Source organism: Macrobrachium nipponense, chromosome 1 (assembly GCF_015104395.2).
Source record: "Macrobrachium nipponense isolate FS-2020 chromosome 1, ASM1510439v2, whole genome shotgun sequence".
NCBI classification, from domain to species: domain Eukaryota; kingdom Metazoa; phylum Arthropoda; class Malacostraca; order Decapoda; family Palaemonidae; genus Macrobrachium; species Macrobrachium nipponense.
This window is the reverse complement of record NC_087200.1, coordinates 124,117,595-124,131,629: the sequence shown is the minus strand read 5'-3', so window position 1 is coordinate 124,131,629 and position 14,035 is coordinate 124,117,595. Positions and strand designations below refer to the sequence as shown.

Here is a 14,035-nt window from a genome sequence, read left to right as displayed (position 1 = left end):
TTAAACCTGGAATCACTTTAAACCTGGAATCCAGAAGTCAGTCTCTCAGCTTAAGCTCACTCAGAATCAAGAGGCCTAAGAAGAGGGAATGTACGGTCGTACAACAATCTTTGTTTATTCTGTCTAGATTATTATAATATATATAATATAGGCAGTCGTGGGAAGAAATATTTTTGAACTTTTGGAGGGGCTACAAAAAGCAACATGTGAGAGTCTAATACAGTAGTGGCATGGGAATGCCGTAGTCTCATCAACTTACACTTAGTTTTTGTTTGCCAGTATGAGGTATGCAATTCATGTTTAGTTTAGAATTTTTTGTTTAAATTTATTTTTTTCAAGTCAAACTGTGTAAAGTGAACCCATATATATTATTTATATATATATTATTATTTATATATATTATATATATATATTATTATTTATTTATATATTATTATTATATTATATATATATATATATATATATATATATATTATATATATTATATATATTATATATGTATTATATATATATATATATATATATATAGATATATATATATATATATATATATATATATTATATTATATTTATATTTATATATATTGCAAAGTTGGTCCTCAGTATATAAATGGGCTCACTTGACACAGTTTCACTGTAATGAAATTACTTGAAAAAAATATATATATACACAGATACGTGTACGACAAACATGCTATATCGTGTCTTCATGAGTGTTGAAATAAATCCAATTATAAATGTATTTTTCTTAGCCTAAAACGTCTGCCAAATGAACAATCTTAACTAAGAAATAAAGCATTTATTGTCAGTTTTTAAGAAGCACAGATATCACATAAGGATTTTGTCTCGCTAGACAAAAAATCCAAGACTAAAAAAGGAGAAGGATTTGCAAGGAAAATTAATCTCTCCTCACCAGCTATAAACAATATAATGGTAATTCAAATTAGTATTTTCTTAATGGTATTTGAAAGAAGTATTTATTTAACTCAATATTTGGTGTCTAAAGTCAAGAATATCATCAATCATACATCTACCAGTAATAGTCCTTTTATAAAGATCGTTTAATATGAGTGATAAAAGTTTATAGTGAAACAGCTAACTTACTAAGGCAAAGGAGACCATCAATATTAAAGAGCAGATAGCAATATAATGTTGTTGCAACAAATATCCAGCATGATACGCACAAATTAGGTACACAGAAAATATGCGTTAACTGCAAGAAATACTGGAAAACGGAGACTAGATATGTATATTATTAAGAATTGTAGAGGTTTTAATCTGCATAAGTGAAACAATAGATTAGAATCTTTCATTAAAAGAATTTAAATGCGCATTGTACTTTTGTCAGTGGGCCGTTAATTCCCATAAATAGACCAAGACAAGAGTTTTCTGTTCTATTACTTTTGCTTTTGTTATATCTGGTCAGGATTGTTGTTCTCCTTTTTGGAGGCAACATTACCGAATATTGGAAGAAGTGTTGCTTCTTTGGGAATAGGATATTTTTTATTATTTTGTGACTTTAATTGCATTCAAAGAAAACTCAATCACATGAGTCAATAAAATGAAAAAGTAAATCCACAATAGTAGATAGCTTTCGATGACCTGCACGGTCCTCCTTGTCAATCTGACTAAAATTACAAAAAGAGACTAAAAAAACTTTGTTTTTTTATTTGTTTACAAATAGGTTGTTTGAAGATGGGTAGTTGGCTCTTCATGTTATCTCCTCATTCCATGGGATTCAAGAGCCGAACTGCCACTTAGAAGATCTAGGCGATTAGCTGGTTTGCTGTTAGAGAATAAGGGGATAACATGAAGAGCCAACTACCCATCTTCAAACAACCTATTTGTAAATAAGTCAAAAAAAAAAAGTTTTTGTATAGTCTCTTTTTGTAATTTTAGTCAGACTGACAAGGAGGACCGTGCAGGTCATGGAAAGCTATCTGCTTTATATTTTAAATAACAAAATCAAACAGACATACTATTGTGGATTTACTTTAATTGCATTTTTATAATTACCTATCTTGTCCTTTGTACTCTGACTAAAAACGTTACCAGTTGTAACAATTTTGTCTCTCCGAAAGAGAGGAAATGTTTTCTCCACAATTACGTTGTTCCTTACATGTGTATTCTTAAGGCATGGGATACATAATTAAAACATAACTATTTTTCACTGAAAAACTCCTTAAAAAGCAGGCCAGTGGTCTTCAGTAAAACATCTGGAAAAGAATTGAGTAACCTCAGCAATAAGAATAGTTTCAAGAGAGCTAATGATCTCTGAAAGGAATTCCTCCATTTTGTTTATTACCTACGAAAGAAACGACGATATGGCAGCAAACATTCTTTGAAAGAAATGTTTTAAAGGTTCCCGAAAATACCCGAGAGAAATTTTTAAAATGGGAGAATTTATAAAAAAAACAGATGGTAAATATGTCAGTGTTACTGAAATCCAAGAGAGATCAAATATACGTACTTTCATATCAACCTCACCACGACACTCAAGCTTGAAGGACGGGTAGTAATCGGACAGCATCTGATAGGTTGCTGGTGATACGTGTATCCTGAGAGCTGTAGTAAAACCAGAATGATTTAATGCTCCAAAAATAAAAACCTGCAGAAGTTTTACTTATAACTAACTATATGTACGCTGGATGACTAACAGCGAATGATATTTTAATAACTGACTGAGAAATATCAAACATTATGAAAAACCTAACAGAATGAACGCGACAAAAACAAAGAACTATGTTATGTTCACGTCATTGCCAGTGCACATCTTTTAATATTATTAATCGAAATCTGCCAACAAAATGCTAATTTCGCCACTTAAAAATACAGTCACTGTGTTAGGTAGTACTTACGTAGACCATTGCTCTCCATACGCGAGGCAGTGTTCACTGTGTCACCAAAGAGGCAGTATCTAGGCATTTTCAAACCTACAACACCAGCCACACAGGGCCCTGTATGCATACCAATTCTTAGCTTAAGCTTATCTTCAGGCCTGTGTCGGATAGTGAAGGTTTCCACTTCCCTAAGAAGTGCCAGTGACATGCTAGCAATCTCTCTTGTATGCAGAGTGCCATTTCTGACTGGAAGCCCAGACACCACCATGTAAGCATCTCCAATAGTCTCCACCTGTTAAACAAGAAGTACAGAACAGACCATATACAGTACTGAATTCAGAATTGGATAGACAGCATGAACTTTTAAGTAATTCCCTAACTAATAAGAAATGTCTGGAAACAAAATAAACTATGGCAGTTACAGTCACCCAGATAGTACAAATACCAGTAAGTTGTACAAAACATTTTAGTGCAGTATGACCTTGAGGTCCAAACGCTTGAAATATGTTCCTAAATTGCACACATCCATCCATACACACACTACTAGTCATTTTAAATTAAATGACAAGAACAACCAGGGATTTATCATGGTCCTTAAAGATACAGTCGTTGAATGTAGCATTAACATAAATATTAAACCATATCAGGGCTGCTTCACAAATTCCCAGAAACCAGTGGCTCGTTTATCTCTGATGGCATAAGAAACGTATACATGACAGACCCAACTACCCACGCCCGGTAATTTACAACGAACATCAAATATTTTCCATTTAGTTACATTGTTTACTAACAAAAAAAAGATGTCGAGAAATTACTAAAGCGCTTTTAAATCTCCCTTTTTGTAAAGTGTTGAAAACAGAAGACTTAACATACATATAAAAAGCCGCAAGGTCTCACAGAAACATAAATGATACCAATATGTATACACAATATGTTTTTGTATTAAGTCGACGGGCCTACAAATTAAATCATAAAAGCTATCTTGATATTTACAATGAACATGGCACACCAGTATTTATGATTTACCTTATAAACATCGAAGTTCTCAATGATGGCATCAAATCGTGTGTACAGATCATTCAAGAGATCCACAACCTGGAAAATAAGTTTTTTTAATGAAAAATTTGGAATATTTAATCCCTGAAAATTAAATACATCCATAAAGCATTTCAAATGTTAGTTATTTTCCATTTAACACTTACAACCAAGTGAACCGTAACAGAACGCCAAAAGGACTCGCAATGGTTCGTCAAAAAAAAAAAAAAGAATACTGTTATGGTTATAATATTTTTATATAGGTAGCGCTCATTAATACGAAATCACATGAAAAATGCCACTTTAAAATCCCTATTAAGTGAAAAACAAGAGTATAAAAATATGATAAACAGCATTTCTGATAGTTCCCAAAGCTTTACTTTTATCAGCATTTCTCCTATCGAGATCAGTAAGAGAAGCATTTTCCATTATCCTTTAGAAACCACTCAAACAAAATAATAACGCCCAACCATTTAGTTGTGAATGAAAGAAAATTAAGATAGGAAAGAACCAGTCAATGAACCGAGAGTAAGAGGGGGATCAAAGGAAGTCAGTCAAGAATAAGAATGTAAAATACAGGACAAATGGGAAGAATAACTCATCCACAGTTGCTATTTTTGCTGGAAACACGAAATACTTTTTTCTTTATTATTTTTTTTGATCCGCACTTTCGGTTGAAAGATTTCTTTGAGCAGACGTGCCAATTTTGTTTCAATGTTAATTTTCAAGAATAATGTGGACTAGTCCAGGCTATTATATTTGCAGCCTACAACAGTGGCCTTTTATGTCAACGGTTAAGTTACTATACTCTAAACCTTAAGACTTAAGAGAAGCTTTCCGTCTCTTAAAACTTCGGTCGATATCCCAGAGATATCACGACAAAGTTGTTTAAACCATGGATCACTCGAGATGATACTTTTTTCTGCAACTCGTTCTTTCAATCAGGATTCTGCTAAGTTTCCTTAGTTGTCGACGGATTATGTACTGCACATACATATTTTTTTTAATAAAGAGCAAGGTGGGAAAATCTAAGGGAAAAAATTAAATTAAGTATAATGAGGTTTACATACAAAATATCATAGTAACTAAATTCGAATAGAACTAATTAGTGGAGTCTCGTCTTCTGCAGTTATCAACAGACATGGAAAAATACCTGAAGTGGAGTTGACTGAGCTGACAGTGCTGTGAATCCCACAATATCACTGAAATATATGGTAACGCAGTCATACGTCTCTGCCACGACGCTTTTGCCAGCTATTAACTGGCTAGCAACAGACCTGGAAGATAATAAATTTGTATTTCAGACATAAAATTGAAGCAAAGTGCATTCAACTCGAACTCACATTAGTTATGGGATAACCGAGATACACGAACAATTTTGATATATGAAATTGATGCTTCATCAATCAGATAATTCATTTATTACATAATATTAAAAAAATGCATAAGACAACTCCCATGCATAGCCAGAGAATGGGAATTAAAATGGTATCAGATGCAAAGGTAATTTAGACAGGAATTAAAAACAAGACATTCCTAAAAGAAAAAAAAAATTAAAGGTAGAAAAGCCAGATAAAAGGCTGGTTAAAAATATTTCCGCATTTGACTTGTGGTCAGACGCATCTAATGCCTAATAAAATGAGCCTTGTGATTGTTTGGAAACTGTACGATATACCTCCTTAAAGGTTAAGATTAGCTTAATATGATTAAAAATTCAATCCTACGATGAATGCTATTCTTGCCATGCAGGTAGGATGTACGGTCTTAAGTACAGTACACGGGCACACAAAAACATGCTGGTGTTGATGGCGTGAAAAGGGAAAACTTAGAAAAATTAAAATGGATCTGGAATGTGTTTGTCTTGGTGAAAGGAATTAAGAGATGGGAAACTTTGTAAGATAAATTAGATGCTGAATCTAGGAAAGTTCATCATATTCTGTAAAGCTGGATGAAGTGAAAAATGAGGTTTCGGTATGACAGGAGAGGTTTCAGCGCTAACACATTGAATTATTCGCACGCCGATGAGGTCAAGAAGACAAAAGAGTTCTAAGAAGAATCTTCTGAATGTTGAGTCTGCATAATGATGAGCGGAGTGTTAAAGAAAAAAGAAAGGCGTAGTTGAGGCTTTTGGAGGAATTCAATTTGCCGACTGGAGATTCACAGTGAGCAGAAGAAAATAGTTTGAAATTTTGAAACGGGGGAGAGAGAGAGACGCTGTAGCTCGTAAGATTGGTAATACTGACTGACTTCGTAACTACGAAATGGGAAGAAGCTCTCGCCCATAATTTCATGTAATACATTGAGCACAGAATTAAACTAACATCTGATAAGCAATCTGATTACAAGAATGGAATATCTGTGGAATGTTGAGAATAAGATTTCAAGTATTTTGGCTAAACCGGCTACTGGGAATGCTAGACATTATGAATCATTGATGAAATAATGCTCGAGTGGGGGCCCATTTCATGTAAGAGACATAATAAACCTACGCTTTTACTGTCAAAGGTTTGCTCACACAGTCACATAGAGCAGAAATACCTTGGTAAAGAGGGAGAGAGACAGAGAGAAATATGACAATTCTGCGGCAACAATTCATAGGACAGGGATTGCAAATCTCAAGTAAAAATTGCATGAGATTTCATAAATGACGTGAATTATGCGGTGATGAGAGATGCTGTAAAAACTTGAGGCGGAAGACTGAGAGGATTAGAAACAGAAATGATTATAGAACATGATTCTGAGTGGTTGCAAATAAAATGTGATTTTACAGATCTTAAATATGTGGAAATGAAAGGGTTAAAACGAACTGAAGACAAGACTTTGCGTTCGAGCATCAGAGTCCGATGTACAATAATTAGGGTGTTCAAATTCAGTAAAAGTTTTTGGCGCGATGCTGTAGAGCCTGTGAAACATGCGTCCCAAGACTGTTTCAAAAGGATATCTAAAATATTCATATTTAGTTGCTATACCAGCGAAAGGAAGATTAGTGATGTTTTCAGAATAAAGTAACATGCATAGACTTCTGAGGTGTGACTCCAGAACGTCTTTTTTTTTCTTTCTTTTTTACGTCCTTGGGCTGAGCATGATCAAACCTTGACCAGTAACCAGGACGAAAATAATAGAAGAAAAAGAAGCGCAACCAGCAACAAGTACGAAAATAGCCGTTGAGATTGGAAATTAAATGGGAGCCTTTACGTAGCCATGGAGGCTTATATTAGAAATTATTATAAAGGTTCATATATTAAATAAGCGTAAGTGGTTACTGTGGGAAAGAAAGTTTGGACAATTGTGTTTTGTCATTTCATAAGTACTTTAGACTTTGCTGTTTGTCATTCGTTAGTTTTTTCATTTATTTTTTGCCATTTTCACTGCGATACGGAATATATAATTCACTATTTACAGCCACAGATGAAATTTTCCTTACCTTACATGGTCATTAAAATACTGTGAGATTCTACACATTATTGTGTTTCAAAACTTCCCTTTGCTAATTATGCCCTCTTGACAGACTGCCCATGAATAGTTTCCCCTTTCATTTTTATTTATCAGAGAGAGAAATAAACCCGGCTCATTTTCCTTTATTCTGAAATCTAGTCGTTGCGTCACGAAAGGAAGGGGTAGGAAACTCAGGAAGGGGGGGGAGGGGGGGGGGGGGGGGGGCGGCTGCCCTATGAACACTACGATCACAGGTGCGACAGACTATTTATCAAAGTCTAAAAAGTTCATTATAACTTTCCAGATGAATTACTGCACTGCCTTAATGTAATGCGATACTCGAACACAAAGGCTTAAAAGTCGGATGCTCATTAAATGCAGATGAGAGAGAGAGAGAGTTACGGCATCATTACACGGAACTTCAAATTCCAAGGGAATGGAGAGTCAGAAACACTAATGACAATAATACACAGAATTGGAAATTCAAATGGGATAGAAAATGAGATACCTTAAGGACATTAATAATTTACAGAATTTCATATTTGAGAGAGAGAGAGAGAGATGGTCTCACTTGGGTAAGAGCTGATAAAGAACCTCCTCGCATCTTCTCTTTTCCTCAAGATAATCAGCCGTCCTCTCTTGTACCAGAGCCTCCAGATTGTTGGCGTATTGTTCCATGCGAGACAGCAAGTTGTCCAGGATGTTTCCACTCTCATTGTCCCTGAAATCGTGAAATCATATTAACTTTACCACATTTTTCTATGGAATCATTTTACTGCATATAATCCTTCTTTCTAAAACGTTATAATGTGATTATCCTTAGAAAAGAACTTACAATCAAAGTTACTGCGTCTGGAATGATCATACGGTCTACCAACCTTATTTCTGAAGCGACCAAATAACGATTTCTGGGACGATTAAACATACAGACGACTCTTCCTGTTTCTGAAACTATCATCAAGTATCTTCATACCTCGAATTACCTGTAGGTGGCTATCCTCATCAATGGAGTTAACGAGATGACGACTATCTTAACCTCTTGAATTATATTAAAGTTCAATATCGGTATTCCTCAAATTATCATCAGCCAAATCACCTTTATTTTCAGGCTTTAAAAATGCTTCTTAAACCTTGACTTACCACACACGCGAGCCCCTTAGTTATCCTATAAGTAACTAATTATAAATTGTAAATCCATGCAATAATGAGTCACCTATAAAGAATTGATATATTTTAAAACCATACTCTTCCTCAAAGTAGACAGACACCGATTACAAACTGAATGCATAAAGAGAGCGTAATATTCTTGAAGAAAACTAAAACAATGACAAAGTAAAGGAACCGGCACGCTGGAGAAGAACAATGGCAATATATTTCAAGGCAAAAGTTTTACATCAGAGTGCTCTATCGGGACAACAGATCAGTGAAGTTACGAATCTTGGGTTCGTTCAGCACCTACATCGGTTGCTTTCATTGAATGCAAATGAATTTGCTCGTTTGTCTTGGAGTTCTTTAAGTTCCGATAATGCTCACACTTGAACTGGCAATAACATTAAGAACAACTGATAAAGTGCAGTTGATCACCACAAACACAAAAATCAAGAAAGAGTTACTCCATAGGCCCCGTCAACAAGCGAACCTGAAAGTCTTCTGTATGCAATACCTGGAATAATAATAAATAACAACACAACGCTGCTAAAGTCAAAGAGGAAATGACCAATATTCTATACGAATTATGTTATTCTGAAAGAAACGCCATGCCCACCAGTAACGCACATTGGTCAATGTTGCCCTTAATATCGCCACAATCAGGGGACTACTTTTCATCACTGAAATGACTCATATCAGATAGACCATGACTGTTGGTCTTACCGGTGAAGCAAGCAACTTCCAACATGATAACCCCATCATTGTTTTACGATTACAGAGGCAGATTTTTTATTCGTTCTTATCAATACTTTCAAAAGCAAATTTTTCTTCCGTTCTTGTCAATACTTTCAAAAGCCAATTTCTTTCGTTCTTGTCAATACTTTCAAAGCAATTTTCCTCGTTTACTTGTCAATACTTTGAAAGCCAATTTTTCTTCGTACTTGTCAAAACTTTCAGCCAATTTTTCTTCGTTTCTTGTCAATACTTTTAAAGCAATTTTTCTTCGTTCTTATCAATACTTTTTAAAGCAAATTTTTCGTTCGTTCTTATCAATACTTTCAAAAGCAAATTTTTCTTCGTTCTTATCAACACAACTCAAAGCCAATTTTTTCTTGTTCTTTTCAATACTTTCAAAGCCAATTTTTCTTCGTTCTTTTCAATACTTTCAAAGCCAATTCTTGTTCTTAAAGATCAATACTTTCAAAGCAATATTCGTTCGTTCTTATTTCAATACTTCAAAGCAAATTTTTCTTCGTTCTTATCAATACTTCAAAGCGAAATTTTCTTCGTTCTTATCAATACTTTCAAAGCAAAATTTTCATTCGTTCTTAGTATCAATACTCAAAGCAAATTTTTCTTCGTTCTTATTAATACTTTCAAAGCAAATTTTTCTTCGTTCTTATCAATACTTTCAAAGCCAATTTTTCTTCGTTCTTATCAATACTTTCAAAGCAAAATTTTTCTTCGTTCTAATCAATACTTTCAAAGCAAATTTTTCTTCGTTCTTATCAATACTTTCAAAGCAAATTTTTCTTCGTTCTTATCAATACTTTCAAAGCCAATTTTGCTTCGTTCTTATCAATACTTTCAAAGCAATTTTTCTCGTCTATCAAAGAAACTTTAAAGCCCATTTTTTCTTCGTTCTTTATCAATACTTTCAAAGCAAATTTTTCTTCGTTCTTTAATCATAACTTTCAAAGCAATTTTTCTTCGTTCTTATCACTTTCAAAGCCATTTTTCTTCGTTATCAATACTTTCAAAGCAATCTCGAGTTCTTATCAATACTTTCAAAGCAAATTTTTCTTCGATCTTATCAATACTTTCAAAGCCAATTTTGCTTAGTTCTTATCAATACTTTCAAAGCAAATTTTGCTTCGTTCTTGTCAATACTTTCAAAGCCAAATTTTCTTCGTTCTTATCAATACTTTCAAAGCCAATTTTGCTTCGTTCTTGTCAATACTTTCAAAGCCAATTTTTCTTCGTTCTTATCAATAATTTCAAAGCAAATTTTTCTTCGTTCTTATCAATACTTTCAAAGCCAATTTTTCTTCGTTCTTATCAATACTTTCAAAGCAAATTTTTCTTCGTTCTTATCAATACTTTCAAAACCAATTTTTCCTCGTTCTTGTCAATACTTTCAAAGCCAATTTTTCTTCGTTCTTGTCAATACTTTCAAAGCAAATTTTTCCTCGTTCTTGTCAATACTTAAATTTTAAAGCCAATTTTTCTTCGTGCTTGTCAATACTTTCAAAGCCAATTTTTCTTCGTTCTTATCAATACTTTTAAAGCAAATTTTTCTTCGTTGGTATCAATACTTTTAAAGCCAATTTTTCTTCGTTGTTATCAATACTTTCAAAGCCAATTTTTCTTCGTTCTTGTCAATATTTTCAAAACAAATTTTTCTTCGTTCTTTTCAATGCTTTCAACGCAAATTTTTCTTCGTTCTTATCAATACTTTCAAAGCAATTTTTTCTTCGTTCTTATCAATACTTTCAAAGCAAATTTTTCTTCGTTCTTATCAATACTTTCAAAGCAAATTTTTCTTCTTTCTTATCAATACTTTCAAAGCAAATTTTTCTTCGTTGTTATCAATACTTTCACAGCCAATTTTTCTTCGTTGTTCAATACTTTCAAAGCCAATTTTTCTTCGTTCTTGTCAATACTTTCAAAACAAATTTTTCTTCGTTCTTGTCAATACTTTCAAAGCAAATTTTTCTTCGTTCTTATCAATACTTTCAAAGCCAATTTTTCTTCGTTCTTATCAATACTTTCAAAGCAAATTTTTCTTCGTTCTTATCAATACTTTCAAAGCAAATTTTTCTTCGTTCTTATCAATACTTTCAAAGCAAATTTTTCTTCGTTCTTATCAATACTTTCAAAGCCAGTTTTTCTTCGTTCTTATCAATACTTTCAAAGCCAATTTTTCTTCGTTCTTATCAATACTTTCAAAGCAAATTTTTCTTCGTTCTTGTCAATACTTTCAAAGCAAATTTTTCTTCGTTCTTATCAATACTTTCAAAGCAAATTTTTCTTCATTCTTATCAATACTTTCAAAGCCAATTTTTCTTCGTTCTTATTAATACTTTCAAAACCAATTTTTCTTTGTTCTTATCAATACTTCCAAAGCCAATTTTTCTTCGTTCTTATCAATACTTTAAGAGCCAATTTTTCTTCGTTATTGTCAATACTTTCAAAGCCAAATTATCTTCGTTCTTATCAATACTTTCAAAGCCAATTTTTCTTCGTTCTTGTCAATACTTTCAAAGCTAAATTTTCTTTGTTCTTATCAATAGTTTCAAAGCCAATTTTTCTTCGTTCTTATCAACAGTTTCAAAGCCAATTTTTCTTTGTTCTTATCAATACTTTTAAAGCAAATTTTTCTTCGTTCTTATCAATACTTTCAAAGCAAATTTTTCTTCGTTCTTATCAATACTTTCAACGAAAATTTTTCTTCGTTCTTGTCAATACTTTCAACGCCAATTTTTCTTAATTCTTATCAATACTTTCAAAGCAAATTTTTCTTCGTTCTTGTCAATACTTTCAAAGCCAATTTTTCATCAATAATTTCAAAGCCAATTTTTCTTCGTTCTTGTCAATACTTTCAAAGCCAATATTTCTTCGTACTTATCAATAATTTCAAAGCAAATTTTTCTTCGTTCTTATCAATACTTTCAAAGCAAATTTATATTCGTTCTTATCAATACTTTCAAATCAAATTTTTCTTCGTTCTTAATAATACTTTCAAAGCAAATTTTTCTTTATTCTTATCAATACTTTCAAAGCAAATTTTTCTTCGTTCTTATCAATATTTTCAAAGCCAATTTTTCTTTGTTCTTATCAATAACTTTAAAGCCAATTTTTCTTCGTTCTTGTCAATACTTTAAAAGCCAATTTTTCTTTGTTCTTATCAATAATTTTAAAGTCAATTTTTCTTCGTTCTTGTCAATACTTTCAAAGCCAATTATTCTTTGTTCTTATCAATAATTTTGAAGCCAATTTTTCTCCGTTCTTGTCAATACTTTCAAATCAAATTTTTCTTCGTTCTTATCAGTACTTTTAAAGCCAATTTTTCTTTGTTCTTATCAATAATTTTAAAGCAAATTTTTCTTAGTTCTTATCAATAATTTTAAAGCCAATTTTTCTTCGCTCTTGTCAATACTTTTAAAGTAAATTTTTCTTTGTTCTTATCAATACTTTTAAAGCCAATTTTTCTTGTTCTTGTCAATACTTTCAAAGCAAATTTTTCTTTGTTCTTGTCAATACTTTCAAAGCAAATTTTTTTTTGTTCTTATCAATAATTTAAAAGCCAATTTTTCTTCGTTCTTATCAATAATTTTAAAGCCAATTTTTCTTCGTTCTTGTCAATACTTTTAAAGCCAATTTATCTTCGTTGTTACCAATACTTTTAAAGCCAATTTTTCTTCGTTCTTATCAATAATTTTAAAGCCAATTTTTCTTCGTTCTTGTCAATACTTTTAAAGCCAAATTTTTCTTCGTTGTTATCAATACTTTTAAAGCCAATTTTTCTTTGTTCTTATCAATACTTTCAAAGCAAATTTTTCTTCGTTCTTGTCAAACTTTCAAAGCAAATATTTCTTCGTTGTTATTAATACTTTCATAGCAAATTTTTCTTTGTTCTTATCAATAATTTTAAAACAAATTTTTCTTCATTCTTATCAATAATTTTAAAGCCAATTTTTCTTCGTTCTTGTCAATACTTTCAAAGCCAATTTTTATTCGTTGTTATCAATACCTTTAAAGCAAATTTTTCTTCGTTGTTATCAATACTTTCAAAGCAAATTTTTCTTTGTTCTTATCAATAATTTTAAAACCAATTTTTCTTCGTTCTTATCAATACTTTTAAAGCCAATTTTTCTTCGTTCTTGTCAATACTTTTAAAGCCAATTTTTCTTCGTTCTTCTCAATACTTTCAAAGCAAATTTTTCTTCATTCTTATCAATACTTTTAAAGCAAATTTTTCTTTGTTCTTATCAATAATTTTAAAGCCAACTTTTCTTCGTTCTTATCAATAATTTTAAAGCCAATTTTTATTCGTTCTTGTCAATACTTTTACAGCCATTTTTTCTTCGTTGTTATCAATACTTTCAAAGCCAATTTTTCTTCGTTCTTATCAATACTTTCAAAGCCAATTTTTCTTTGTTCTTATCAATAATTTTAATGCTAATTTTTCTTCGTTCTTGTCAATAATTTTAAAGCCAATTTTTCTTCGTTATTGTCAATACTTTTAAAGCAAATTTTCTTCGTTGTTATCAATACTTTTAAATCCAATTTTTCTTCGTTGTTATCAATACTTTCAAAGCCCATTTTTCTTCGTTCTTGTCAATACTTTCAAAGCCAATTTTTCTTCGTTGTTATCAATACCTTCAAAGCCAGTTTTTCTTCGTTCATATCAATACTTTTAAAGCCAATTTTTCTTTGTTCTTATCAATAATTTTAATACTAATTTTTCTTCGTTCTTATCAATAATTTTAAAGCTAATTTTTCTTCGTTCTTGTCAATATTTTAAATCCAATTTTTCGTTGGTTGTTATCAATACTTTTAAAAGCCGAATTTTT

At 31.8% G+C, this 14,035-nt stretch overlaps 1 protein-coding gene across 1 annotated transcript in view; it reads right to left on the bottom strand.

The window, feature by feature from the left end:
- The window catches only part of LOC135219592 (atrial natriuretic peptide receptor 2-like), a gene marked incomplete in the record, with an annotated part of 558,458 nt that overhangs the window by 54,835 nt on the left and 489,588 nt on the right, over positions 1-14,035 (bottom strand). The window contains 5 exon segments of the mRNA XM_064256480.1: positions 2,471-2,565; positions 2,859-3,132; positions 3,867-3,935; positions 5,029-5,152; positions 7,882-8,031. Coding sequence (XP_064112550.1) covers positions 2,471-2,565; positions 2,859-3,132; positions 3,867-3,935; positions 5,029-5,152; positions 7,882-8,031 — 712 coding nt within the window.